The sequence below is a fragment of the Mobula hypostoma genome, chromosome 9 (genome assembly GCF_963921235.1).
Source record: "Mobula hypostoma chromosome 9, sMobHyp1.1, whole genome shotgun sequence".
Taxonomy (NCBI): domain Eukaryota; kingdom Metazoa; phylum Chordata; class Chondrichthyes; order Myliobatiformes; family Myliobatidae; genus Mobula; species Mobula hypostoma.
Window position 1 is genome coordinate 66,003,060 of NC_086105.1, and position 25,801 is coordinate 66,028,860.

Genomic DNA, 25,801 nt, shown 5'->3' on the forward strand with positions numbered 1-25,801 from the left:
TGCTGTACAGCCTGAATTTTCTTTTATATAATGTTAATATAAAGTGCCACACACTTTTTAAGTTGTATACAATTGTTGGTTCATGCAGATGATCTTTCAAGAATCACTAGATTCTGGAGTGGTTTCAGAGATCTGGAAAATTTCAAATGTCACTCCACTGTTTAATAAGGGAAAGAGGCAGAAGAAAGGATATTGTAGGCCTCTCATCCTAACTTTAGTAGGGAAGGTGTTGGAGTCCATTATTAAGGATGAGGTTTCTGAGAACTTGGAGACACATAATACGCAGCTTAGGGGAATTGATTTGTCAAGCACCTTTACCCAGTCTAGCGCACAAGGCAAGATCTTTTGGTGACCACCCATTTCAATTCAACTTTCCATTCCCACTCTGATATGTGTGACCATGGCTTCCTCTACTTCCATACTCGGGTTTGAGGAGCAATACCTCATATTCTGTCTGGGTAGCCTCCAACCTGATGCCATGAACACTGATTGCTCCAGCTTCCAGTAGTCAATCCCTTGAGTTTGTCTGCAATGACTTTAACTAACTGTTGATTTAAATTATTTTCTTTCTCTTTTAGGAGCTTTGCCTGAACATAATTCCAACATTTGCTAACCTGATAGATTATCCATCCATGAAGAACTCTTTAATACCTCGCATTAAGAGTGCCAGTTTACAGACCTCCTCCCTCGCGGTAAGTTAATTTATAGTCTTTACCTTCATGATCACTTAATTGGCAGAAATAGCAGAAGTTAAAGTAAAGGTTTTGGTGATAATTTACCGAAATTCTCTGGACTCTGGGTAGGTCCCAGCTGTTTGGAAGCCGGCGAAAGTCACGCCACTGTTCAAAAAAGGATGTAGGCAAAAGGCAGGTAACTATAGGCCAGTTAGTTTAACATCTATAGCTTGAAGCTATCATTAAAGGAATAATAGCGAGGCATCTGGAAAGAAATGGATCCGTCAGGTAGACGCGTGGATTCAGCAAATGCGGGTCCTGTTTGAGAATCTTGCTGGATTTCTTTGAGGATACAATGAGTGCAGTGGATAGAGGAGAATAGGTGGATGTTATTTCAATAAGGTGCTGCATAAAAAACTTATCCATAAGGTAAGGATGCATAGAGTTGGGGCTGATGTATTAGCATTGATAGAGGATTGGTAAACTAATAGAAAGCAGAGAGTTGGGGTACATGGGTCGTACTCCAGTTGGCAATCAGTGGTGAGCAGTGTGCTGCAGGGGATCAGTGCTGTTCATGATATACACTAATGATCTGGAAGAGGGTCGACACAACATTGTGGGCCGAAGGACCTGTACTGTGCAGTAAAAGAGGGGACTGAGTGTAGTGTATCTAAATTTGCTGATGATACTAAATTGAGTGGAAAAGCAAATTGTGCAGAAGATATGCAGAGAGATATAGATAGGTTAAGTGAGTGGGTAGGGTCTGGCAGAAGGAGTACTATGTTGGTAAATCCAAGGTCATCCACTTTGAAAGAAAAAAGGAAGAGCAGATTATTATTTAAATGGTTAAAAAATTGCAGCATGCTATTGTGCAGAGGGACTTGGGAGTGCTGGTGCTTGAATCACAAAAGGTTGGTTTGCAGGTGCAGCAGGCTATCAAGAAGGCAAATGGAATGTTGGCCATTGCTAGAGGGATTGCATTTAAAACCAGGGAGGTTATACTGCAACTTTTCAGGGTACTGGTGAGGCCGCATCTGGAGTACTGCGTGCAATTCTCGTTTCCTTACTTGAGGAATGATACACTGGCTTTGGAGGTGGTGTAGAGGAGGTTCACCGAGTTGATTCCAGAGATGAGTGGGTTAGACTATGAGGGGAGATTGAGTCGTCTGGGACTGTACTCGTTAGAATTCAGAAGAATGAGAGGAGATCTTATAGAAACATATAAAATTATGAAAGAGATAGATAAGGTAGAGGCAGGAAAGTTGTTTCCACTGGTAGGTGAGACTAGAACTAGAGGAAATAGCCTCAAGGTTCGGGGGAATAGATTTAGGACGGAGATGAGGAGGAACTGCTTTTCCCAGAGTGTGGTGAATCTGTGGAGTTTTCTGGCAATGAAGCAGTGGAAGCTACCTCAGTAAATATATTTAAGACCAGGTTGGATAGATTTTTCCATGGAAGGAGAATTAAGGATTATGGGGAAAAGGCAGGTAGGTGGAGATGAGTCTATGGCCAGATCAGTTTCGGAAGGGCAGTGTTATGTGTTTTACTGAAACGTGGCTGCACGAGGACATACCTGACCAAAACGTTTCCATGGAGGGCTTCCAGACCGTTCGGGCTGACCGGAAGTGCACTGAGAACGGTAAGCGTAAAAGAGGAGGGCTTGTTGTTCTGGTTAACAACAGATGGTGCAATCCTGGTCATATTACGATCAAGGAACGTGTTTGTAGCCCGGATATTGAGCTTTTTGCTGTTAGACTCCGGCCATATTCTACCGAGATGCAGCACTGGGTGTCATGGGAGGCTGTTCCTGCCTGTGGCCATCGAACTTTGCGGCTCCTCCCGTGGAGGGTCAGACACCCTGAGCCAATAGGCGGGTCCTGAACTTATTTCCATCTGACATAGTTTGCATATTGTTGTTTGATTGTTTGTGGTTTTGTATTGCTATATTTATGCTCTATTCTTGGTTGGTGCAACTGTAACAAAACCCAATTTCCCTCGGGATCAATAAAGTATGTCTGTCTATCTATTTATCTATCAGCCATGATCTGATTGACTGGCGGAGCAACCTCGATGGGCCAGATGGCCAACTCCTGCTCCTATTTCTTCTGTTAGTTAAAATAAAATGCAGTGAACCACTTGAGTTTCTCTAAAGAATCAAATGTTAATCAGTCATCAAGTTGTATAGAACTGAAAGAGCCCCTCGGCCATCTGTGGTGTCCATTGTACCAATCAGTACTAATCCCATTTACAACCTCAGGGCATCCCAAAGTGTTTTAAGGATTACAAACTACTTTTTAATTTACCCACTACTTTACTAAGGGAAATGTAACTCACAACTTTTGGAGCATTAATATTTTACTGGTTGATTGAAACACTGCAGCATTAACAAAAATATGATTGTGAGACCAGGTGAGGAAGGTGGGTGGGTAGGTGACAGGAAGGGCTCACTACCACACCCGTATGTCCTTACTGGATTATTGTCTCCACCATCACCTTGTGCATCTCGTCCACCAACCCACTTCCCCCGCACCTAGTCGCACCTTTGTACATATTAAAATAATAATCCAATTATAAGTCTGGATAAGTACATGGTGGATGGGGTATGGACAGCTGTGATCCAGTAGCAGGTGGACAGGCCAAGGTAGAATAATAGTTTGGCATGGACTAGATGGGCCGACTGGCCTGTTTCTGTGCTGTAGCACTCTATGACTCTCTATGACTCAATTTACTAATTTACCATGACTTCACAGACCATTTTTTGTTTGTAATTCTTATATTTTTATTTATATAAAGATTTAAAGATTAGCTTTATTTGTCAGATGTACATCAAAACATACAATGAAGTAAGTCATTTGCATCAAATCAGATCAGCAAGGACTGTGCTGGGAGCAGCCCACAAGTGTCACCGTGTTCCAGTGCCAACATAGCATGTCCACAGTTCACTAACCCTAACCTATATGACTTTTGAATATGGGAGGAAACCAGAGCACCCAGAGGAAATCCATGCATCACAGGGAGAACGTCTGTACTCCTTACTGACAGCAGTGGGAATCAAACCCCAGTCGGTGATCGCTGGTGCTGTGAAGGGATTGTGTTAACTGCTACACTACCATGTTGCTTTTAGTTGTACAGCAACAGTCACTTAGCTTTTCCCCTGGATATAGATGTTAACAGACTATATATCTCTGTTTCCAATTTCTACAGGTGCGTGTAAATTCTCTGGTTTGCCTTGGCAAACTCCTAGAATATCTTGACAAGTGGTTTGTCCTAGACGAAATCCTTCCTTTCCTACAGCAGATACCATCTCGGGAGCCTGCCGTTCTGATGGGAATTCTAGGTGAGCCAACAGGGATTTTAACTGTGAAATGTGCTATGTAAATGCCGTGTATTCTGCTGTTGTAATGTTACTCAGCAGGAATTTAACCCATGAATATTGAAAATATCTGCAACTTAAATCATGGGAGAAACACCAGGTCGAGCAGCATCTGTTGGGAAGTGAATAATTGTTGTTCCAGGTCAAAGCCCTACATTAGGACTGAGGGTGAAGAGGGGTGAGATTAGGGCCAGTGGGTGAATGGTGGACTGAGGAGGCTTGAAGGATAGGAATCTGATATGCCTCCAAGCTCCACCCTTGCTCTCAAATTCACTTGGTACATTTCTGACCCCTCCCTCCCCTTCCTTGATCTCTCTGACTCCAACTCCTGGAGACAGATTATCTCCCAACATCTAACCACAGACCCCCAACAGGTACCTTGCCTGTACCCTTTACCACATTGCCAGTTGTTAAAAATGGTATTCCTCCTGTCAGACCCTCCTCCTTCAGCTGTTTGTCTTTTCCACCTATCACCTCCCTGCTTCTCATATCAATCCCCCCTTTCCCACACAACCACCTCCCCCCTCACTTGCTCTCACTTGTACTCCTCCCCTAACTCCCACATTCTTATCTGGCTTTTATCCCTTTCCTTTCCAGTCCGGATGAAAAGTCTTGGGCCAAAATGTCAACTGTTTATTCCTCTCCATAGATGCTGCCTGACCTGCTGAGTTCATCCAACATTTAATGTGTTTTGGTTAAGATTTACAACATTAGCAGAATCTCTTGTATCTCTGTAAGATGTAACCATGGTGGGAATCAGAGTGGAGGTGCCAGAAATTGTGAAGTATCTAGTTTCCTCGCTGTTGTTGTGACTGAAGACCATTTCAACACCCCTTTTATCCTAATCTCACTTCTGCCCGAGTGTTTACTGCATGCTAAACTTCAGGGAGAGTTCTTCCTCCATGTTTTACTTAATATTTTTTAAGAGTATATTTGGCTCTAGGTTTTAAAGATTTTCTTTTGCTCTCCTTTGCACAGGTATATACAAATGTACCTTCAGCCATAAGAAGCTGGGAATTACCAAAGAACAGTTGGCCTCCAAAGTGTTGCCACACCTCATCCCCCTCAGCATTGACAACAACCTGAATCTGAACCAGGTCAGACCCCTTTCTCTACTCTGTCCATGGCCTCGAATATGCACCTCTCTCTTCAGCCCCGCAAATACATCTACCAGCTCTACCTCCAAGCCTAATCCCAATGTCATCCCCACTAACCCCCACTGCATTGAACAAAACACCTCTGCAGCCTCCGCATGCTCTCAGCAACACAGTATCCTGAATTAGAGCTGGGATTTGAGGATGTTTTTCAGCACTAACCTGTCTCTAGCACATAGAACACAGAACGTAGAACAGTACGGTACAGACCCTTCAGCTCACCATGTTGTATCTACTCCACAATCAATCCCCTCTTACATAGTCATCCATTTTCTTTGTATCTTCCTCTACCCTGGCAGTGTGGTCAGAATCAGAATTAGGTTTATTATCACCAGCATGTGTTGTGAAGTTTGTTGACTTAGCAGCAGTAGTACATTGCAATACATGGTAACATAGGAGGAATAAATAAATTACGGTAAATAATTACTATATATATATATAAAATAGTTAAATTTAAAAAGTGCGAAACAGAAATAATATTTTTAAGAAGTGAGGTAGTGTTCATGAGTTCAACGTCCAACGAGGAATCGTATGGTGGGGGAGAAGAAGCTGTTCCTGAATCACTGACTGTGTACCTCCTTCCTGGTGGTGACAATGAGAAGAGGACATTTCCTGGGTGATGGGTCCTTAATAATGGATGCCACCTTTCTGTTCTCTGTGGGGGAGAAAACCTACCTCTGGTATTCCCCCTATTCTTTCTTCCAAACACCTTAAAATGATACCCACTCGTATTAACCATTTCTGCCCTGGGAAAAAAGGTGCTTGCTGTCCACTCTATCTATGCCTCTTTTCATCTTATATGTCATCTCTCACCTTTCTTCGCTTGTAAGAAAACAGCCCTAGCTCACTAAACCTTTCCTCATAAGACATGCTCTTTAATCAAGCCAACGACATGGTAAATCTCCTCTGCACTGTCTCTGAAGCTTCCACATTATTTCTGTAATGAGGCGACCAGATCTGAACATAGTACTCCCAGTGTGATCTAACCAGAATTTTAACAGAGCTATAATATTACCTCCTGGCTAATGAAGGCCAACACACCACTCTCCTTCTTAACCGCCCTATCAACTTGCATGTAAGCATAAACGTGGATTCCTAGATCCCACTGTTCATGTGTACTGCTAAGAATCCTGCCATTAACCCTGCTTCAGAGAGGGCAAATGGGCATAATCTGTTTCATAGAAACATAGAAAATAGGTGCAGGAGTAGGCCATTCGGCCCTTCGAGCCTGCACCGCCATTTATTATGATCATGGCTGATCATCCAACTCAGAATCCCGCCCCAGCCTTCCCTCCATACCCCCTGACCACATTGGTGTCAAAAGCAGGAAGGTATAGATTAAGCAACACACATAAAAGTTGCTGGTGAACGCAGCAGGCCAGGCAGCATCTCTAGGAAGAGGTGCAGTCGACGTTTCAGGCCGAGACCCTTCGTCAGGACTAACTGAAGGAAGAGTGAGTAAGGTATAGATTAAACTGAGATTTAGAAATTTTGAAGGGGATTTGAAAGGTAAGTTTTTTTTAATAAACATTGTGGTGAATATCTATCAGAGGAGAGGTGGAGTCAGGTACAATCACAAGGTACTTAAACAGATAATTAAATAAACAAGGAATAGAAGGATTTAGATTGAATGTGGGCACATGGAATTAGTGTTGATGGGCAAAACGGTTGGCATGGATTTTGTGGACTGAGGGGCCTGTTTCTGTAAGTCAATATTGCTACACACTTTAATAGAGTCATTGAAAACTACAGCACAGAAACAGGCCCTTTGGCCCATCCAGTCTGTACCGAACGCTTTAAACTGCCTTGCCCCAGAGACCATCGCCCTCCATACCCCTCCTATCCATGTACCTATCCAAACCTCTCTTGAATATTGAAATCAAGCTCGTATGCACTACTTGTGCTGACAGTTCATTCCACGCTCTTACCACTCTCTGAATGAAGAAGCTTCCCCTCATGTTCCCCTTAAACATTTCATCTTTCACCCTTAACCCATGAACTCTAGTTGTAGTCTCACTCAACCTAAGTGGAAAAAGCCTGCTTGCATTTACCTTATCTATACCCTCATAATTTTGTATACCTTTATCAAAGCTCCTCTCAATCTTCTCTGTTCCAATCAATAAAATCCTAACCTATTCAGTCTTTCCTTATAACTTAGGTCATCCAGTCCTGTTAACATCCGTGTAATTTTTTTTCTGTACTCTTTCAACCTTATTTACATCTTTCCTGTGGGTAGGTGACCAAAACTGCACTCAATACTCCAAATGAGGCCTCACCAACCGCTCGTACAACTTTAACATAACATCCTAACTCCTGTACTCAGTACTTTGATTTATGAAGGCCAATGTGCCAAAAGCTTTCTTAATAGCCCTATCTACCTGTGACGCCACTTTCAATGAATTATGGACCTGCATTCCCAGATTACTTTGTTCCACCTCACTTCTCAGGGTACAAACAACTCCGCACGGTTGTCTGTGTTAAATTCAATCTGCCATTTTTTCATCCCATTTTTCCAGCTAGTCCAGATCCCCCTGCAAGCTTTGATAATCTCCCTCGCTGTCCACTACGCCCCCAATGTTGGTGTCATGTGTAAATTTGCTGATCTAGTTAAGCACATTATCATTGATATAAATGATATGCAACAAAAGACCAGATCATTGATATAGATAACAAACAAACACAGACCCAGCACTGATCCCTGTGACACTCCACCAGTCATGGGCCTCCAATTAGAGAGGCAACCGTCTGCTACCACACTTCGGCTTCTCCCATAAAGCGAATGTCTAATCCAATTTATCACCTAATCTTGAATGCCAAGTGACAGTGACCGAACCTTCTTGACCAACCTCCCATTTGACCTTGTCAAATACCTTGCTGAAGTCCATGTAGACAACATCCACTGCCTTGTCTTCGTCAACTTTCCTGGTAACATACTTGGAAAAACTCTTAAAATTGGTTAGACATGACCTACCACGCACGCAGCCATGCTTACTATACCTAATCAATCTCTTGTCTATCTGAATACTCATATATCTGGTCCTTTAGAATACCTTTCAATAACTCTCCTACTACTGATGTCAGGTTCACTGGGCTATAAAAAACTGTGGAACATTAGCTATTCTCCAATCCTCCGGTATCGCTCCCAAAGTTGAGGATGATTTGCAGTAAATATCTCTGCTACGGCCCCTACAAATTCTGCATTTGCCTCCCACAGGGTCCAAGGGAACACCTTATCAGGCTCTGGGAATTTGTATATCCTGCTTTGATTTGCCTTAAGGCAGCAAACACCTCTTCCTTTGTAATCTGTATAAGGTCTGTGACCTTGCTGCTGCTTTGCTTCACTCTGATAGACTCTGTATCCGTCTCCTGATTGCCTCCCCCCCACCCCCCATCTCTTTTGGCTCCATGCATAGATTACCATTCTGATCTTCCGGAGGACCAATTTTGTTCCTTGTAATCCTTCTGCTCTTAACATATCTAAAGAAGGCCTTTGGATTCTCCTTCACCTATCTGCTAGAGCAACCTCATGCCTTCTTTAAGCCCTTCTGATTTTTTTCTGAAGTGTTCTCTTGCATTTCTTATTCTCCACAAGTACTTCATTTGTTCCTACCTGCCTATACCTGCTAAGAACCTTTTTTTTTCTTATCCAGGCTTCAATATCTCTTGAAAACCAAAGTCCAGTCAACCGGTTATCCTTGCTTTTTACTCTGGCAGACACGTACAAGCTTCGTACTCTCAAATTTTCACTTTTGAAGGCTTCCTACTTACAAAGTACACCTTCGCCAGAAAACATCCTGTCCTAATCCACACTTGCAGATCCTCTCTGATGCCATCAAAATTAGCCTTTCTCCAGTTTGGATTCTCAACCTGAGGACCAGACCTATCCTTTTCCATGATTACCTTGAAACTAGTGGCATTATAATCACTAGATGCAAAATGTTCCCCTACACAAACTTCTGTCACCTGCCCTGGCTCATTCTCTAATAGGATATCAAGCATTGCACACACTCTTGTTAGGATTTTTTATGTACTGATTAAGGAAACTTTCCTGAACGCATTTGACAAACTGTATCCCATCTAGTCCTTTTACATTATGGGAGTCCCAGTCAATAAGTAGAAGTTAAAATCACCCACTAACACAATCTTATATTTATCGCAACAATCAACCTCATATTTGTTCCTCTAAATCCCGCGGACTGTTGTATGGTCTACAGTATAGCCCCATTAACGTGGTCATACCTTTCTTATTCTTCAGTTTCACCCATAAAGCCTCACTAGACGAGTCCTCCAGTCTGTCCCGACTGAGCACTGCCATGACATTTCCTCTGAATAGTAACACCAACCCTCCCCCTTTAATTTCCATCCAACCCCTCAGCTCGATAGAGTCTAAAACAATAGAACCCTGGAATATTAAGTTCCCATACCTGCCCCTCCTGCAACTAAGTATCACTAATGGCTACAATATCACTGGATCTTTTCATTGCTAACTGCTGATGAGACATCAACTGTCTGGACTCTACCACTCTCTCCAATTCTAAACTCCTTCCTAATGCACTGCTCTCTGCTCTCTCTGCACTAATCCTAACCTCACCATCAAACTCGCAGATAATGGGTGTGCCGTAGTAGTCTGGCAGACTGACCTATAACTTGCTGAGGGCAGACGACAACTCTCAGACATCTCCTCTTAACCCTTAGACAGGACCCCACTCAGGAGCACCAGGCCATTGTCACCCATACCATCACTGACCTTATCAACACTGGTGATCTTTCATCCTCTCCCACCGACCTCGTAGTCCCCTTACCCGACACGTCCCTGTTCTACCTCCTACCCAAGATCCACAAACCTGCTTCTGCAGGTAGACCCATTGTTTCTGCTCGTTCCTGCTGTACCAAACTTATATCTGCTACCGCGATTCTGTTTTATCCCCCTGGAAATTGAGCTTGACAATTTCTTTAACATTGCCTCCAGCTTCCACACTGCCCTCAAATTTATCTGGTCCATTTTTTTGACACCTTCCTCCCCTTGGTTGAACTCTCTGCCTCTACCTGTGGACACAGTTTACCTACTGGTATCTTTTACAAACCCACTGATCCTCACAGCTACCTGGAATATACCTCTTCCACGCTGTCACTTATAAAAACGCCATCTCCTTCTCTCACCTGCATTCTCTTCCATTTCACGCACATCTGCCCTCACCCCACCATATAGGGTTACCCTCGTCCTCCCCCACCACCCCAGTAGCCTCCGCGTCCAGCACATAATTCTCCATGACCTTCGCCATCTCCAACGGGATCCCAGCACTGAACACATCTTTCTCTCCCCTCCCCCCATCTTTCTGATTTCCACAAGGATTGCTCCCTATGCGACTCCTTTGTCCATTCATCCCACCCCACTGATCTCCCTCATTATAATTCAGAGCCCCAAACAACTCTTCCAGGTGAGGTGACACTTCACCTGTGAGTCTGTGAGGTCATCTACTAATACTGGTGTAGCCTCCTGTATAGCAATGAGACCCAACATAGATTGAAAGTCAGCTTCGCCAAGCATCTATGTTCCGCCCGCCAGAAAGAGTAGGATCTCCCAGTGACCACTCACTTCAATTCTACTTCCTATTCCCATTCCAACATGTCAATCCATGGTCTCCTCTACTGTCATGATGAGGCCACACTCAGTTTGGAGGAGCAACACTTTATATTTCATCTGGGTAGCCTCTAACCTGATGGTTTGACCATCGATTTCTCGAACTTCTGGTAATTGGGCCCTCCCGCCCCCACTTTACTATTCCCCATTCCTGTTTCTCTCTGTCACCTTATCCCTTTACATGCCCATCATCTCCACCTGGTGCTCCTCCCCCCCCCTTTCTTCCACAGTCTTCTACCTTCTCCTATCAGATTCTCCCTTCTTCAGTTCTTTATCTCTTTCTCCTATCAGCTTCACAGCTCTTTACTTCATCCCTCCCCCTCTCCCAGTTTCACCTATAACATACCACCTTGTATTTCCTTCTCCCCTCTCTCCACCTCCTTGCTCTAACTTCTCATCATTTTTTTTTCCAGTGCCGATGGAGGGTCTCAGCCCGAAATTTGTACTGTTTACTCTTTTCCATAGATGCTGCCTGGCCTACTGAGTTCCTCCAGCATTTTGTGTGTGTTGCTGAGGTTTCCAGCATCTGCAGATTTTCTCAACTATATCATAATTCCACTTGTTGATCCATGCTCTGAGTTCACCTACCTTTCCTGCAATACTTCTTGCATTGAAGTATGCGCAACTCATTAGTTCCACCATGCTCAATCTTTTGCTTCCTGACTTTGGCTGAGGTCTTAATCATCTCTCTCCACACCCACTGTGCTGTTTGTTCTGGCACTCTGGGCCCCATCCCTCTGGAACTCTATTTAAATTCCTCCCTGTGCAGTACTAGCAAACCTTCCCAAGAGGATATTAGTCCCCCACCCATTCAGGTGCAGACTGACTCTTCTGTATAAGTCCTACCTTCCCTGGAAAAAAACCCAATGATCCAAAAATCTGAAGCCCTCCCTCCTACACCAACTGCTTAGCTATACGTTAAACTGTAAGATGTTCCTATTTCTGGCCCCACTAGCATGTGGCACAGGTAGCAGTACTGAGATCACAACCCTAGGTGTCCTGTCCTTTAAGTTAGCACCCAAATCTCTGAACCCGTTTTGCAGAACCTCGTTCCTTTTCCTGCCTATGTCATTGAGACGTGGTCCGTGATCTTCGGCTGCTCACCGTCCCATTTAAGAATGCTGAGGACTTGATCTGAGATTCCCAGACCCTGGCACCTGGAAGGCCACATTCCATCTGGGAATCTCATTGTCATCCACTGAACCTCCTTTCTGTTCCCCTAACTAACGAACCCCTATCACCATGGCTCACTTCTTCTCCCCCTTCCCTTCTAAGTCACAAAGCCAGACTCAGTGCCAGAGACCTGACCGTTGTGACCTTCCTCTGCTAGGTCATTTCACACACCCTCCCACCCAACCTCCAGCAGTATCCAAAGTGCTATACATGTCGTTGAGGGGGATGGCCAGAGGGGTACTCTGCGCTGTCTATTTAACTCCCTTCACCCAGTTTCCTGTGTCCTGCATCTTAGGATTAACTACCTCTCTACAGGTTATATCTTATCTAACATCCTGTCAGCCTCCCGAATGATCAGAGTTCATCCAGTTCCAGCTCCAGCTCCTTAACGCGGATTGTTAGAAGTTGCATCTGGATGCACCTTTTGCAGGTGAAGTTGTCCAGGATACTGGAGGTTTCCCTGCCTTCCCACATTCTGGAAGAGGAGCATTCAGCTATCCTGCCTGGCTCTAACTGTACAATGAAAAGAAGGAAACAAAAAGCTGAAAAAAAAATCAACTACAGCTTTTTGCCTTCTCTCACTGAAGCCTCGAAGAATTAAAGCCTCAAAATTCCCACTCTAATACTGTCCACTCCAATAATAGCCACTCTGACAAACAGCACTCCACTTGCCCCTGCCTTATTTCAATTTGCACTTACTAATGAATCCCAGTCTCTGACTGGCTGCTGTTCAAATGCCAAAGCTCCCGTGAAGCACTGCTTTTTAATTCCCACTCGCCTGCCTGAGTGAGTCGCCTCTTCTCTCATTCCTGATCTCTGACTTTTCCACTGTTCAAGTGCCGATAATGAAGATGTATGTTCGGTAACCTTGCACATCTGGCAGGTTCAATACCTCTGGTCATAAGTTTTATTACTGCCAAATGTACTGAGATACAGTGGAAAGCTTGATTTGTGTTCTGTTCATATAGATCAGATCATTACACAGTACATTGAGGTAGTACAAGCTATAGAGAAAGTGCAGTGAAAGTAGCCATCATAACAAGGTGGATTGTGAGGTCAGGACTGGATTGTAGTAGGGAACCATTCAATTATCTTAAAACAGTGGCATAGAAACTGTCCTTGAGCCTGGTAGTAGGTGCTTTCAGGCTTTTGTATCTTCTGCCCAATGGGAGAGGGGGAAAAGAGAAAATATCTGGGTTGGGTGATGTCTTTAATTATGTTGTCTGCTTTACTGAGAGGTGTAGACAAGATCTGTACTGAGCAGGCTAGTTGCCATAATGCACTGCACTTTGTCCACAACTCTTTGCAGTTTCTGGTGGTCATGAGCAAAGCACTTGCCGTACAAGCCACGAAGCATCCACCAAGTATGCTTTATTATGGTGCATCAATAAAAATTGCTAAGGGTCAGCAGGGACATACCAAATTTCCTGACTAGAGCCCAAGCCCGAGTCAACACTTTTACCAGCCTCCGCTTCTAACTGCTGGCAAAGGATTGCTGAGTCTTCTGTTTTGCATGTTGGTTCATATGATTTTCAGTAATGAACGTGTTATGTTCTTCTTTGCTGATTATAGTTCAATTCCTTCATGGGAGTGATCAAGGAAATGTTAAGTAAGTTGGAGGGAGAGCACAAGACTAAACTGGAACAACTGCACAGCATGCAGGAACAACAGAGGTAAAGAGTGCTTGCATTACATTCCGTGTGACCGCCGGCAGTCTGATTGTACCCTGCAGTGTAAGAACCAAGGAACATGTAATTGGTTGTGAGCTTCAGGGACTCTAAAGGAGAAAAGAGATCCGCAAAAAACCTTTTGTTTGAACTTTTGGCCCCAAGCTCCATAATTTCTTGCACTATTATCTTTGCCATCATTAAACCATTAATGTTCTTGAAATAAAGTGAAAGGAGAAAATGCAGTCTTGCGTTTTAGGCTTTCTTTTGACTGTCTAAACATAGAAAGAGTGGGAGGGTGTGGAAAGGAGTAGGGTTTTGTTTTAAATTTTGTGCTTTAAATTTCAAGGCAGCTGATATAAAAATTCGGTTCATTATGTCCACTCTTTATCCTCTAAGTAGCCTCTTTCCTCCCCTGTGGCCCTTTAACTCTTTCTTGTCAAGAGTGTTGTGTATTTAATATTTCAGTAATATTTGAGTAATGTTGTTTAAGCATTTTTTGTTGGTTACAGAATTTATTATGGGTTATATGTAAAAGTAGGTGAATGGCACACATCACTGCACCACCTCATCTTATTGGTGTACTTCATTGAAGTAAAAGCTAAATGTACGTAAGTTATTCCCAGCTCTGTGCTTTTCTTTCAATTAATTTTACATTTTGGAGTTACAAAACATAACAAAGAGCCTTTCCGCTTCCCTTTGGAAAGCCATACGTGACTATCCTCCTGCTGCCTTCCTGGGCAGTAAGCTCCAGATGAAGTGGAAATGCTGTGAAGGCCACACGGGAACGGTGGGATCTTGGGAAGAAGTAGCCTCAATGAGAACACTTTCACAGAGACAGTGTGGACGGGTGTTGAATAGTTTCCATTCATGCTGAATAATTCTAAGTTTATCAAACTGCCTTTTGTTTTCAGCTAATTGTATTTTTTAAAACAAGAATAAGAACATTCAAGATTGTTTATTTTTCATTACACAAGTATAAAGGAGATGACTTGTGTACTGAAGAATGACAGTGAACAATCTTGAATCATGAAGTCTTGGATTCTGACTCGGTCTCTGGGGTGCAAATCCTGTTAATTATTGAAGTTAGACTTTGCTGTCCGATGAACAAAAACTAGCAGGAGAAGGGCAATTGATGTCTTAAACCTTCTCCACCCTTCAGTAAGATTATGACTGATCAAAATGTAACCTGCCATTCCCCCTTGGGTAACTTGTTTGTCAAAGAGCTACCCAATTTTGTCATTGAACTGACAATGTAGGCTGATTTTCTGTCATTATCAATCTGTGAGCAGAAAATTCCTACAGATAAAGAAACCTCAGTGCCTGCCAGGTTTCGTACATTATCGATGTGACAACATCCACGCTGTTGGTGGTCCCGTAGCACACTGGAATGTCTTCAGTTTGCTACTATAATACATTACATTTCCCCTTTGTCAAAACAGTAATGAAATTGTTCCTTTTTTTCCTTTCAGAAGTCTGGATCTACCTGGCCAGTTATCCAAAGCTGCTGAGTCGAAGGAAAGTCAGGACAATCAGGTAAAACTGCAGTAAATAGAAGGGAAATGTGCAACCAGTTACACAACTGTCTTTATCTAACAGACTCTTCCCAATTACAGTTAAAATCAGTTCTTCCATGTGCTGATGGTATTGTTGACGGAGCTGCCCTCTTGTGGTTTATCAGATTTTAATGTCCTATTTGTTAGAAGCTTTGGCCCTCTGAGCCCCCTTCCTGAATCTCCCCCTTTAAAATGCTTCTAGTTGCCCCTGCTCATCATAAAAACAAGACTTTGCAGATGTTGGAAATCCACAGCAACATACGCAATGCTGGAGGAACCAAGGAGAGGAATAAACAGTTGATGTTTCAGGCCAAAACCCTTCATCTGGACTGGAAAGGAAGGGCTTTATTCCTTCTACTTTTACTATCTATTCCTCTTCATAGATGCTACCTGACCTGCTGAGTTCCTCCAGTATTTTGTGTGTGTTACTGCTTCTGCTTTTAGTTTTAATATGTGTCAGTTTTTGATTGTTAACTTTCCTCAGAAGCACATTGAACCATTTTGCTACATGAAGGATGCTCAGTGTGGTGGATCAGCTCACGTTCGGTCCTGACCCACAGTGGATATTTTTCTCATGATGCTGAGGTTATGAGCAATGTCACCACAATGGAAATTGGAATGGAAATCTGAAGTGACATCTCCATTACATTGCATCTGTTTCCTCCTTTGTAATAGAGGTTGTAGGGGAAAGGAGATGTGTCCATTTAATCTTGGGTCAAGTGCATTATGGGTTGGGACAGAGTTTCAGGGCGGCATGGTAGTGTAGTGGTTAGTATAACTCTTTATAGTACCAGCAATTGGGGTTTAATTCCCACAGCTGTAAAGAGTTGGTACATTTTCCCCGTGACCGTGTGCTTTCTTCCAGGTTCTCCAGTTTCTTACCACATTCCAAAAATGTCCTGCATGCATTAGGGTTTGCAAGCTGTGGGCATGCTGTGTCGATGCCAGAAGTATGCTGCCCCCAGCACATTTCGAACTGTGTTGGTCATTGCCACAAACAACACATTTCACTGTATGTTTCAATGTACATGTGACAAATTAGTCTAATTTTTCCAGCATCTGCTAAATCTCTTGTCTCTGGTCTGAGGCCTCCATCGGTCAGAGTTGACCATGGATATTGCATCCTAGCTGTCTAGTTACGCAAGCTTGGGCAGTATGATATGGAGAGCAAGTTGTAGCCCGTGTAGCAAGTTCCCTCTCTCCACACAGCTGGTGAACCCAAGGAATGCAGAATCTCTTGTATTTATAAAAAGCAGGGGAATCTATTACAGCTGCAGTGTCACCATCTTTTGAACTTGGAACAGGGTTGAAGTTTGAATGGAAATTTGAGATGACATCTCCCCCATAATATTGTAGCTGCTTGCAGTGGCGGTTGTAGAGAAGGAAGATATGCCCAGCCTCTGTTTGAGCAACAGCATTTTAACGTTCTTCGTAGGAGGCTGTAAAGAGACTCCTGTGTTATTTATTTATTTATTTGTCTGTTTATTTAGAGATCAGCACTGAATAAGCCCTTCTGCCCACAAACCCTCAATTGAATCCTAGCCTAATCATGGGACAACTTACAATTTACAGTCCACTGGCCTATACATGCTTTGGACCATGGGACCCAAAGAAAACCCATGCGTTCCACGGGCAAGACGTACAAATTCCTCGCAGAGGACAAGAGGATTAAATTCTGACACTCTGAGCTGTAATAGTGTAGTGCAAACTGCTACCCTACCATGGCGCCCAATTACATTAAGTGGAGGGAGTTGAATATGTGAGGCAGTGCCAGCTGAGTGTAGCAGCAGGTTCCATCCAAGACAGCTAAGTCAAGGTAGATCTGGTAGAGGGATAGGAAATGAGTCATGGGATGTGACCCTGCCTCACTGTTTCAGCAGATCACAAGGACTAAGATGATCTTTTCCTGCTGATTTTCTGGGATGTTGTGCAGAAACCAGGTGACCAGCCCACTTATTGTGTTTGAATCAATATCATGAATCCTAGCAAACTTAAGCCTCACCTCAAAATCGAAGAAAAAACGTACATACAGTATGGCTACTTATATTCAGGTTATCTTATTGCATTATACACTAGGCTGCAATGAAATTCCTTGCTCTCGTGTACCAATAAACATGGTGATACTAAAGTCGGTTCCTTAAGGTTGTTATAGATGAGTGAAGTAGTGGGGATAAGCTCCCACTACCTATTAAATGCTCCCAATGGTGTGCATCTTAAGTAGTCTCTGACAACCAAGTCCAGCTCCTGACCTTCATGTGTGGTTTAGTTACGAAGCCTGGCGAAATCATTTCTACTGATAGGAGAAGGGCAAAGACAGGGTACTGATGCCTTGAAACCAGTTGCTTCAGGCAAATGGGCCTTGTCAACCATGGTTGGTAGCTCATTTAGGAGAAGGAAAACTGATCTCAAACCTCCTCTGCCTTGCAGCTCTACCCGCTCATTGGGAAGGCTGTGGGAGTAAACCTCAAGGAAAAATCCAAAGCTGGAGTCCCTAAGGCAATCCTGCATTGAGTTCAATGCTGACTGGCAACTCTTGCAATGCTGCTGGTGCCAAGCTGTATGAGTCTCTGCAGTTCTGTTGGATTCATCGGTTGTGTGGAGAGGGGGAGCCTGATACATGGGTAACAGTTTGCTCTCCGCATTGTACTGCCCTGGCTTGTGTATTACATAGACAGCTAGGACGCAGCGTCCATGGTCAACACCGACGAACAGAGGACCTCAGTACTATAGTAACAATAGGTGAATAACTGAGAGAAGTTGAGTTAAGAGTCAAGGACATGCAGCATCACCAGGAAGAGGTTGTGAAAGAGGTGATGGGATTACTAATTTGTTCTAACTTGTTACACAATACCAGTTCTGGTTTGCCTTAGAATATGGCCTTCTAGCAAGTTATCCAGAAAAGCATAGTATAGGATGGTTAAGAAGGCCTGTGTTATTTTGTCCTTCATTAGTTGGAGGATTGAGTTCGAGTTGTGAGTAATGTTGCAGCTTTATGAAACTCTGGCTCGCTCATACTTGGAGTATTGTGTTTAGTTCTGGTTGCCTTATTATGGGAAGGATATGGAAGCTTTAGAGAGGGTACAGGGGAGATTTACCAGGATATTGTCCAGATTAGAAAGCATGTCTTATTAGGAAAGGTTGAGCAAGCTAGCACTTTTCCTTTTGTAGAGTAAGAGGATGAGATGTAGAAGATGATAAGAGACCTACAGTAGACAGCCAGGGACTTTTCCCAAACCGTAAATGCTAATAATAGGGGACATGTTTGATGGTAAGTATAGAGGGGATATCGGACGTGGAACGTGCTGACAGTGGTGGTGGTGATGAAGGCAGATACATTCAGAACACTTGGGAAATTCCTTGGCACATGGAGAAGCAAAATGGAAGGTGATGTAGGAAGGAAGGGTGATTTAGATCTTATATTGGTTCAAAGGGTTGGCACAACATTGTGGGCTGTTTTATGCTCTAGTTCTGAAACAACTTATAAGCTCTTCACCTGTATGAGATTATCACCTGGGCTACCTTTGCTCCTCTTATTTTTCTTGCAGGTGTATCAATTAGAATCTTGTAAGATTATTAATGTATCTTTTTGATAGCCTCCTATTAGCTGTGGTGTTGTACTCTCTGCCCAGTGATGTGATGAATGTTTCCTGTACGTCACTCTCAAAAGTGACTTCTCTGTTGTTGTGTCCCCCCACTGATGCAAACTCTGATTTATTACAAAGTGAGGTGAGCTGTATTGACTGTCCAGTGGGGAGTAACAGCACCAACAAGTGTTGTAAGACGTGAAAAGCGGGAATGGTATATAGACATTCCTTTAACTCTTGGCACCATAATCAGTAGTGATTGTCAGATGACAAGTGCTGGAAGGAAGTAGGTGCACTTAAAATATTAAAGAACGACCGGTATTTATTTACTTGTAAAAAAAATTTTACGTGGTGTTAAATGAGAAATTTAAGTATTTTGAATATTTTCAAAGTTAAAAGTAAATTTATAATCAAAGTACATATATATGTCACCCTGAGATTCATTTTCTTGCACTTACAGTAAAAACAAAGAAGCAACAAAAAATCCAAGCGAAATAATAATTATTAATACATAAATAAGCAATAAATATTGAGAACATGGTGCTTGAAAGTGAGTCTGTAGATTGTGGGAAGTTATCCCCTCTGGTTCAACAGCCTGATGTTTGAGGGGTAATAACTATTCCTGAACCTGGTGTTGTGTGTCCTGAGGCTCTTGTACCTTCTTCCTAATGGCAGCAGTGAGAAAAGAGCATGGCCTGGATGGTGGGGGTATCTGATGATGGATGTTGCCTCCCTGTAGCACCGCTCCACGTAGTGGTGAGGAGGGCTTTCCCCGACGGGCAGGATGGATTTGATAGATTAGTTAGGAAAAAGCTGTTGAACATAGAACATAGAATAGTACAGCACAGCACAGTACAGGCCTTTCAGCCCACAATGTGCTGACCCTCAAACCCTGCCTCCCATATAAGTCCCCACCTTAAATTCCTCCATATACCTGTCTAGTAGTCTCTTAAACTTCACTAGTGTATCTGCCTCCACCACTGACTCAGGCAGTGCATTCCACTCACCAATCACTCTCTGAGTAAAAAACCTTCCTCTAATATCCCCCTTGAACTTCCCACCCCTTACCTTAAAGCCATGTCCTCTTGTATTGGGCAGTGGTGCCCTGGGGAAGAGGTGCTGGCTATCCATTCTATCTATTCCTCTTGAGGAATATTGGATCCTGGTATTTTTTTTGTGTGATCCAGAGATTCAGAAGTCAATAATAAGACATAAAGCATGTTGTTTCCAGCTGTGTTACATGAACAGAGAACAAACAAACAAGAAGGGCTGATTGAAAAAGTCATAGACATCCACAAAGAACTAGCTGCAACTAAAAAGATGCTATTCCAGTGATAACAATTAGCCTCTACAATAGCTAGATTCAAGTATTTTAGTGTAGTCCTTAAATGTTGTTTGGTGGAAAAGGCCGTCTTGATTATGCAGTTGAGAAAATTATTATCTTGCATAGACAACTGATGAAAGAATACGTTGGTTATACAAGTTTTTGGTGAGGCTGCACTGTATATAGTTTTGGCCACCCTGTAGGAGGAAAGATGTTATTAAACTAGAAAGTGTACTGAAAGGATTTACCAGGATATTTCCTACACTTGCAAGATTGAGTTACAAGGAGAGGCTGCAAAGACAAGAACTTTATTCTCTGGAACATAGGAAATTGAGGGGTTCTCTGATAGAGGTATATCATGAGGTTCATAGACCAGGTGAAAGAATGTAGTCTTTTCCTAGGGATGGGTAAAAACAAGAAGATGTAGGTTTAAGATCTGAGACGGGCAGTTTAAAAAGGACATCGGGGCAGCTTCTTCACACAAAAGGTGATACGTATTTGGAATGAGCTGCCAAAAATAGTGGCTGAGGTGGGCACAGTAGCAACGTTTAAAAGCCGTTTAGATAAGTATGTGGATAAGAGAGGTTCGGGGGCTATTGGCCAGACGTGAGCAGACGAGTCTAACTCACTGGGCCGCACAGTCAGCGTGGATAAGTTAGGCCAAAGGACCTGTATCCATGCTGTGTAGCTCTTAACCCATTAAGGTTGTCAAAGTTTTGGGTATCTTGTACAGCTAAAGTCCTGGAAAGAGTGACATTAACAGACATTTCTTCAGGGATGGAGTTTTGTTCGGGACTGCAGATTTCTTTTCCTGAAGGTCATTGGACCAGAAAGATTTAAAGTAATTTTTGACATCAGCTTCCTAATTCTGGATTATTTAGTGAGTTAGTGTCCCTTGATCATTAATGCAGTGTTCTAAGGTTCTGAGCCATTAACTGCTTCTCCCTGTGTCGCTACTGCCTGACCTGCCAAGTGCTTTACATATTTCTCCCAGTTTTCCAGCATCTTCATTATTTTGCATCTATCAGCATACCCACCAAGAAGCTTGTCAGCCCCTTTAGAGGTAACAAGATCATTAACATAACCTCATCAACTTAAGAGCAACACACACAAGATGCTGGAGGAGCTCAGCAGGTCAAGCAGTACCTAAGAAAAGGAATAAAAAGTCGACATTTTGGGTTGAGACCCTTCAATAATCCTGATGAAGAGTTTTGGCTCGAAACAGCGACTGTTCATTTCTTTCCATAAATGCTGCCTGACCCGCTGAACTCCAACAGCATTTTGTGCATGTTGCTCTGAATTTCCAGCATCTGCAGAATCTCTTGTGCTTCTAATCAGCTGACCCTTGTTGCAGTTATTTTTCAGAATGTCGAGAAGGCCAGTATTTATTGGCCCTCCTTGCATGTCATTGGGAAGGTTTTAACCACAGCTGTCTTTCTGCTGAAGGCACTGTGTAGAGTAGTTTGCTGGGTTTAAGCAGTAGCAGTGAAATAGCAGCAGTACGTTTCCAAGAATGATTTAAGAATGCCCAAAAGGCAAATGCTTGAATTTTAGGAGACATTGAGGCAGAGATTATTATGTTATGCCATGTAAAGAACGTTTTCAAGAAATCAAAAAGGGATTTGGAAAAGGGGATATGCCACAGGAGTGTAGCTGTTACAGCTTGGGGCGTTCCACAGTTTGGAGTTCAATTCCAGTGCCGTTCTGTAAGATGTCTGTGTAAGTCCTCCCCATGGAATGTTTGGGATTTCCCCGGGTGCACCGGTTTCTTCCCAAAGTCCAACCAGTACCGGGTAGGTTAATTGGTCATTGTAAATTGTTCCGTGATTAGGTTAGAGTTAATCGGGTTTGTCTGGGGCTGCTGGGGCAATGTGGCTTATAGGGCCAGAAAGCCTACTCTGTACAGTATCACTGAATAAGATGATAAGATCAAATAAATGGCAGACACAGTTAGAGAGCAAGTGTGAAAAGAAGTCTTCTCTCCTTTAATTGGTAAGTTTTTGAAATTGGAAGTGTCAGGAAAGCTGTTGGAGCAATGTACAAAGTGCTGGAGGAACTCTTCAGATTCCAGCATCTGCATTCTTCTGTGTGTCTGGGCTCAGTTGCAGGATTTTTTATGTCTGGATCAATGCTATCAGTGGAATGTATGGTGACATTTGTGGGTTGCCCTCAACTCATCCTTGTGTGTGTTGGTTGTTAATGCAAATGACACGTTTTGCTGTATGTTTCCATGTACATGTGATCAATAAATCTGAATCTGCCGCATTTCTCCTGCCCTTTGCCTTTTCTACGTATTATCTCCCAGTTTCTTACTTCATTCCCCCTTCCTCACCCATCTGGCTTCACCTTCACTTTCTAGCTTGTCTTCCTTCCTCTTCCCCCGTCTTTTTATTCTGGCACCTTCCCGCTTCCTTTCCAGTCCCAATGAAGGGTCTCAGCCCAAAATGTCTACTGTTTATTCTTTTCCATAGATGCTGCCTGATCTGCTGAGCTCCCCCAGCATTTTGTCTGTGTTGCGACCGCAGTGATTAGTTTCTGTGCTTATCATTAACTTTCCCTGTTACTTTGTCAAACAGATTGACAAGATCTTCTCCGGTTTTGGTGTGGACCAAACACACACCAAAGCTAACAGAAAGGAAAATGGCTTGACCTCCAACCCACAGAAGCAAGTCAAGGTGAGAGCTTTATACCAGACGTTAGGCCTATTCCTATTCTTCAATGTGGACCTGACTGGCATCCACAGTAACTCACTCAGTAGCTTCTAATCATTAGGTTGTGAATTGAAAATTTACTCCAGAGATTTGAGTCACTAATCCAGGGTGAGTGTAGTCCTGACGTTGGATGTGCTACCTTTTGGATATGTAAAGGGATTTCGACTTTTATGTTACTGCGGAGGCTAATTAAAATGGCGCCTTCATTATGTTAATCTGGGGAATGCGACTTTGTTGTGTTAAACGCTGAGAAAGTTTACACTAGCAGCTTGTTTTTGCTTTAGAGTGTGATAACATGGTGCTATTAACCAATTGGGATAGTTGTTATGGTTTTGGTGTATTTGAAGATACTGTATGCGCGGGATTTTGGGGCAGAAGGCGGGAGAGCGAGACAGAGGATGGACCAGGTGCTGTGAGTCCACTAACGGGGTCGGACCCCGAGCGGGACGTTTGGCACGGAGACGGACTCGTGTGGAGCGTCTGGTCGACCACCGTTGTTGGTCCCAGGTGGCAGGTCGAGGTGGTCTGAGGGGGTCTCAGGGTGAAGAAGAAGGTCCTTAAGCTCCAACGGTTTTTGTGCACGAAGAGATTGAACTTTGATAAGTGTGGTGCCTTTTATTTTCCTTTTATATTTTATTCTCTCTTAATTATGTAGTTCCAGTAATATCTATAAACTGTAAATCATTTAATTGTATCTGGTGTATTGTCTGTTATTTGGGCGGGGTGGGGTACCTCACACAGCATCCACACAAACTAATTACCCAGTTTGGCAGGGCCGAGGCTGTTTCCCTAGACGACAGCAAGCCGAGCGACCCCAAGGGTGGCCGGGGGTGGGGGCTACATTGTGGGGGCTTTGTCCGAGATTGAGTCTGCTGGTATGCTGTGTGGGTGCCCTGTTTAAATCTGTAATGTGTGTGTCTGTGGGTTATTAGCTGGTGATTGCTGTATGCGTGGTGGGTGAGGTCTTTGTTCGAGTTCAGGCTGGCATTGACGAGTTGGAGGTGGCACTCGGAGCTGCCCAAGCGGTTGGGAGAGAGAGGGAAGAGTGGTCTGATTTGTAGGTAGGGTCTGCGAATAAATGTTCTAGCTCTGGCAGGCTCTGCCTGGCACTTGGGATAGTGTCCACCCCAGGAGGGGCGGAGGCGTGCGAGACGTGGGCGGAGCGGATCTCTCAGTTGTTAGATGAGTGGCAGGCTCGGTGGAGGGAGAGCGACAGGGATTGGTTGAAACTTTGAGTAGGCGGACTGGTGACGGTGTTAGAGCTGTCAGGTTCACTTACACCGTAGTGACAGCTGTCAGTTATTTGAAAGAGGGGGGAAAGTTTTCAGTGTGTCTTCTCTGGCTAGAGGGCGGCTAAATTGCTTGCAGTGCCAGGGGGATCATTTCAGGGGATCAGTTGTTCAGCTGATCAGAGAGGTGTCGGGAAACTTATTGGAGGCCCAGTGGGGGAACGGCTTGGGGTCTCTGAGGAAGCACGTTCCCAGCAATGTACCAATGAGCTTCCGAAAAGAAAAGACCCTATTCCTGAAGGCTTAGAGGGGCCACGCCCCAGGGTGTCGCTATGGATAGAGGGAAGTGATGCTAAAGCTATCCTCAACCCCGGGGCACAGATCAAGTTGTTGTACAGTTCATTTTACAACCGGTGTCTGAAGCATTTACCCTTGACAACCGCAAGGGCACCGGAGACTTTGGGTACTAGTGGCAGTAGTTATCCAGAAGACGATGATTGGTTAATGACCCTGGAGTTCATGGAGGCATTGTCTGGGCACCCAGCGTGTCGAGTTGCTTCTGAGGACGTGTGTAGAGGCCCTGAGCCGGTACCGAATTTAAACGAGACCCGGCGGTGGTACGGCTTGGGGAAAGTAGCTGAGGGTGAAACCCTCTTAGTAGATGCTCTGAACCACCACGAGGGAGGGGAGTTGACCGCTGAAGACACCTCAGTGAGAGAGAGGTCGCGGCAACTGGACCCTAGCGCCGTGGAAGATGAAGGCAGCGTGTGTGTGGATTATGCGATGTGGTTTAATGTGCTGCATCTGAGGGATGGATGTTGCCAGATCCTGAGGAGTGCGGCTGTTGAGCCGAAGATGGCCTTTACTAGTTCCCTAGGACTCTTCCAATCCGAAAAGATTCCCAAGGGCATATCCGGAGCCCCTGCATCCTTCTCGCGGGGCATGAGGAAGACCATTTGGGAAGTGAAGGTGTGTGGAGTTTTGGCGTATGTGGATGACCGCCTGGAGCTTGGATTCGCCTGGGGGGACTATGAAGCGAGGCGAGTGGCTGAGCCCGGGCGACCGAAGCAAAGTGTCAAATGTGGAGGAGTATTTGGCCGGAGGAGTTTGGTGCAATGTGAGAAAAATGACCCGACGTACCAGTTGAACTTCCTGGTGTTGGGACAGACGGTGGTGGACCGGGGGATGGAAACCCAGGTCATCAATCTGAATGAGACACAGGGAAGAGAGGGGATTTGCACCGCACTGTGGTCATTACTGATGAATTAATCCAGCGAGAAGAAGCAATGACCCACCTTCGAAGGGATCAGCAGAAACTCAAGACGTCGATTCAGAACAGATTGGAAGACTTGCAAGTTGGGGAAGATCAAGGAAGTGTTCTGACTAAGGTCAACAGAAAACCGAGAGCCCAGGGAGGGGAGTTTGACTACACTCCCGAGGAGGTGAAGAAATGAAGGACAGATCTCGGAAAAGGGAGGCAGACGCTTGAAAGGAACCTGAAGATGACTATCGCGAGTTTAAATGAAGTGGAAAAACTGAAAGTTGACCAAGAAGATGTCCTCAGGAAGAAACAACCGGAGGCTGAACATTCTTTAACTGTTGCTTTTCAGGTCAGGGTGGAAGAAGCTGGTGGGATAACTGCGTCCCAGATTGAGATGGCCAGGAACCCTGAGTCAGAACTGCTGAGGCTGTGGCGAGAGTTGAAGGAGTCCCCG

The 25,801-nt window shown here is 44.0% G+C and overlaps 1 protein-coding gene across 1 annotated transcript in view; it reads left to right on the top strand.

Annotated features, from left to right (window-relative positions):
- scyl2 (SCY1 like pseudokinase 2) overlaps window positions 1-25,801 on the top strand; it is a 96,292-nt gene that overhangs the window by 56,147 nt on the left and 14,344 nt on the right. Inside the window, exons 11-16 of the mRNA XM_063058435.1 lie at window positions 579-692; window positions 3,879-4,011; window positions 5,026-5,144; window positions 13,588-13,688; window positions 15,155-15,218; window positions 22,723-22,821. Of these exons, the coding sequence (XP_062914505.1) occupies window positions 579-692; window positions 3,879-4,011; window positions 5,026-5,144; window positions 13,588-13,688; window positions 15,155-15,218; window positions 22,723-22,821 (630 nt within the window). The remainder of the gene's footprint in view (window positions 1-578; window positions 693-3,878; window positions 4,012-5,025; window positions 5,145-13,587; window positions 13,689-15,154; window positions 15,219-22,722; window positions 22,822-25,801) is intronic.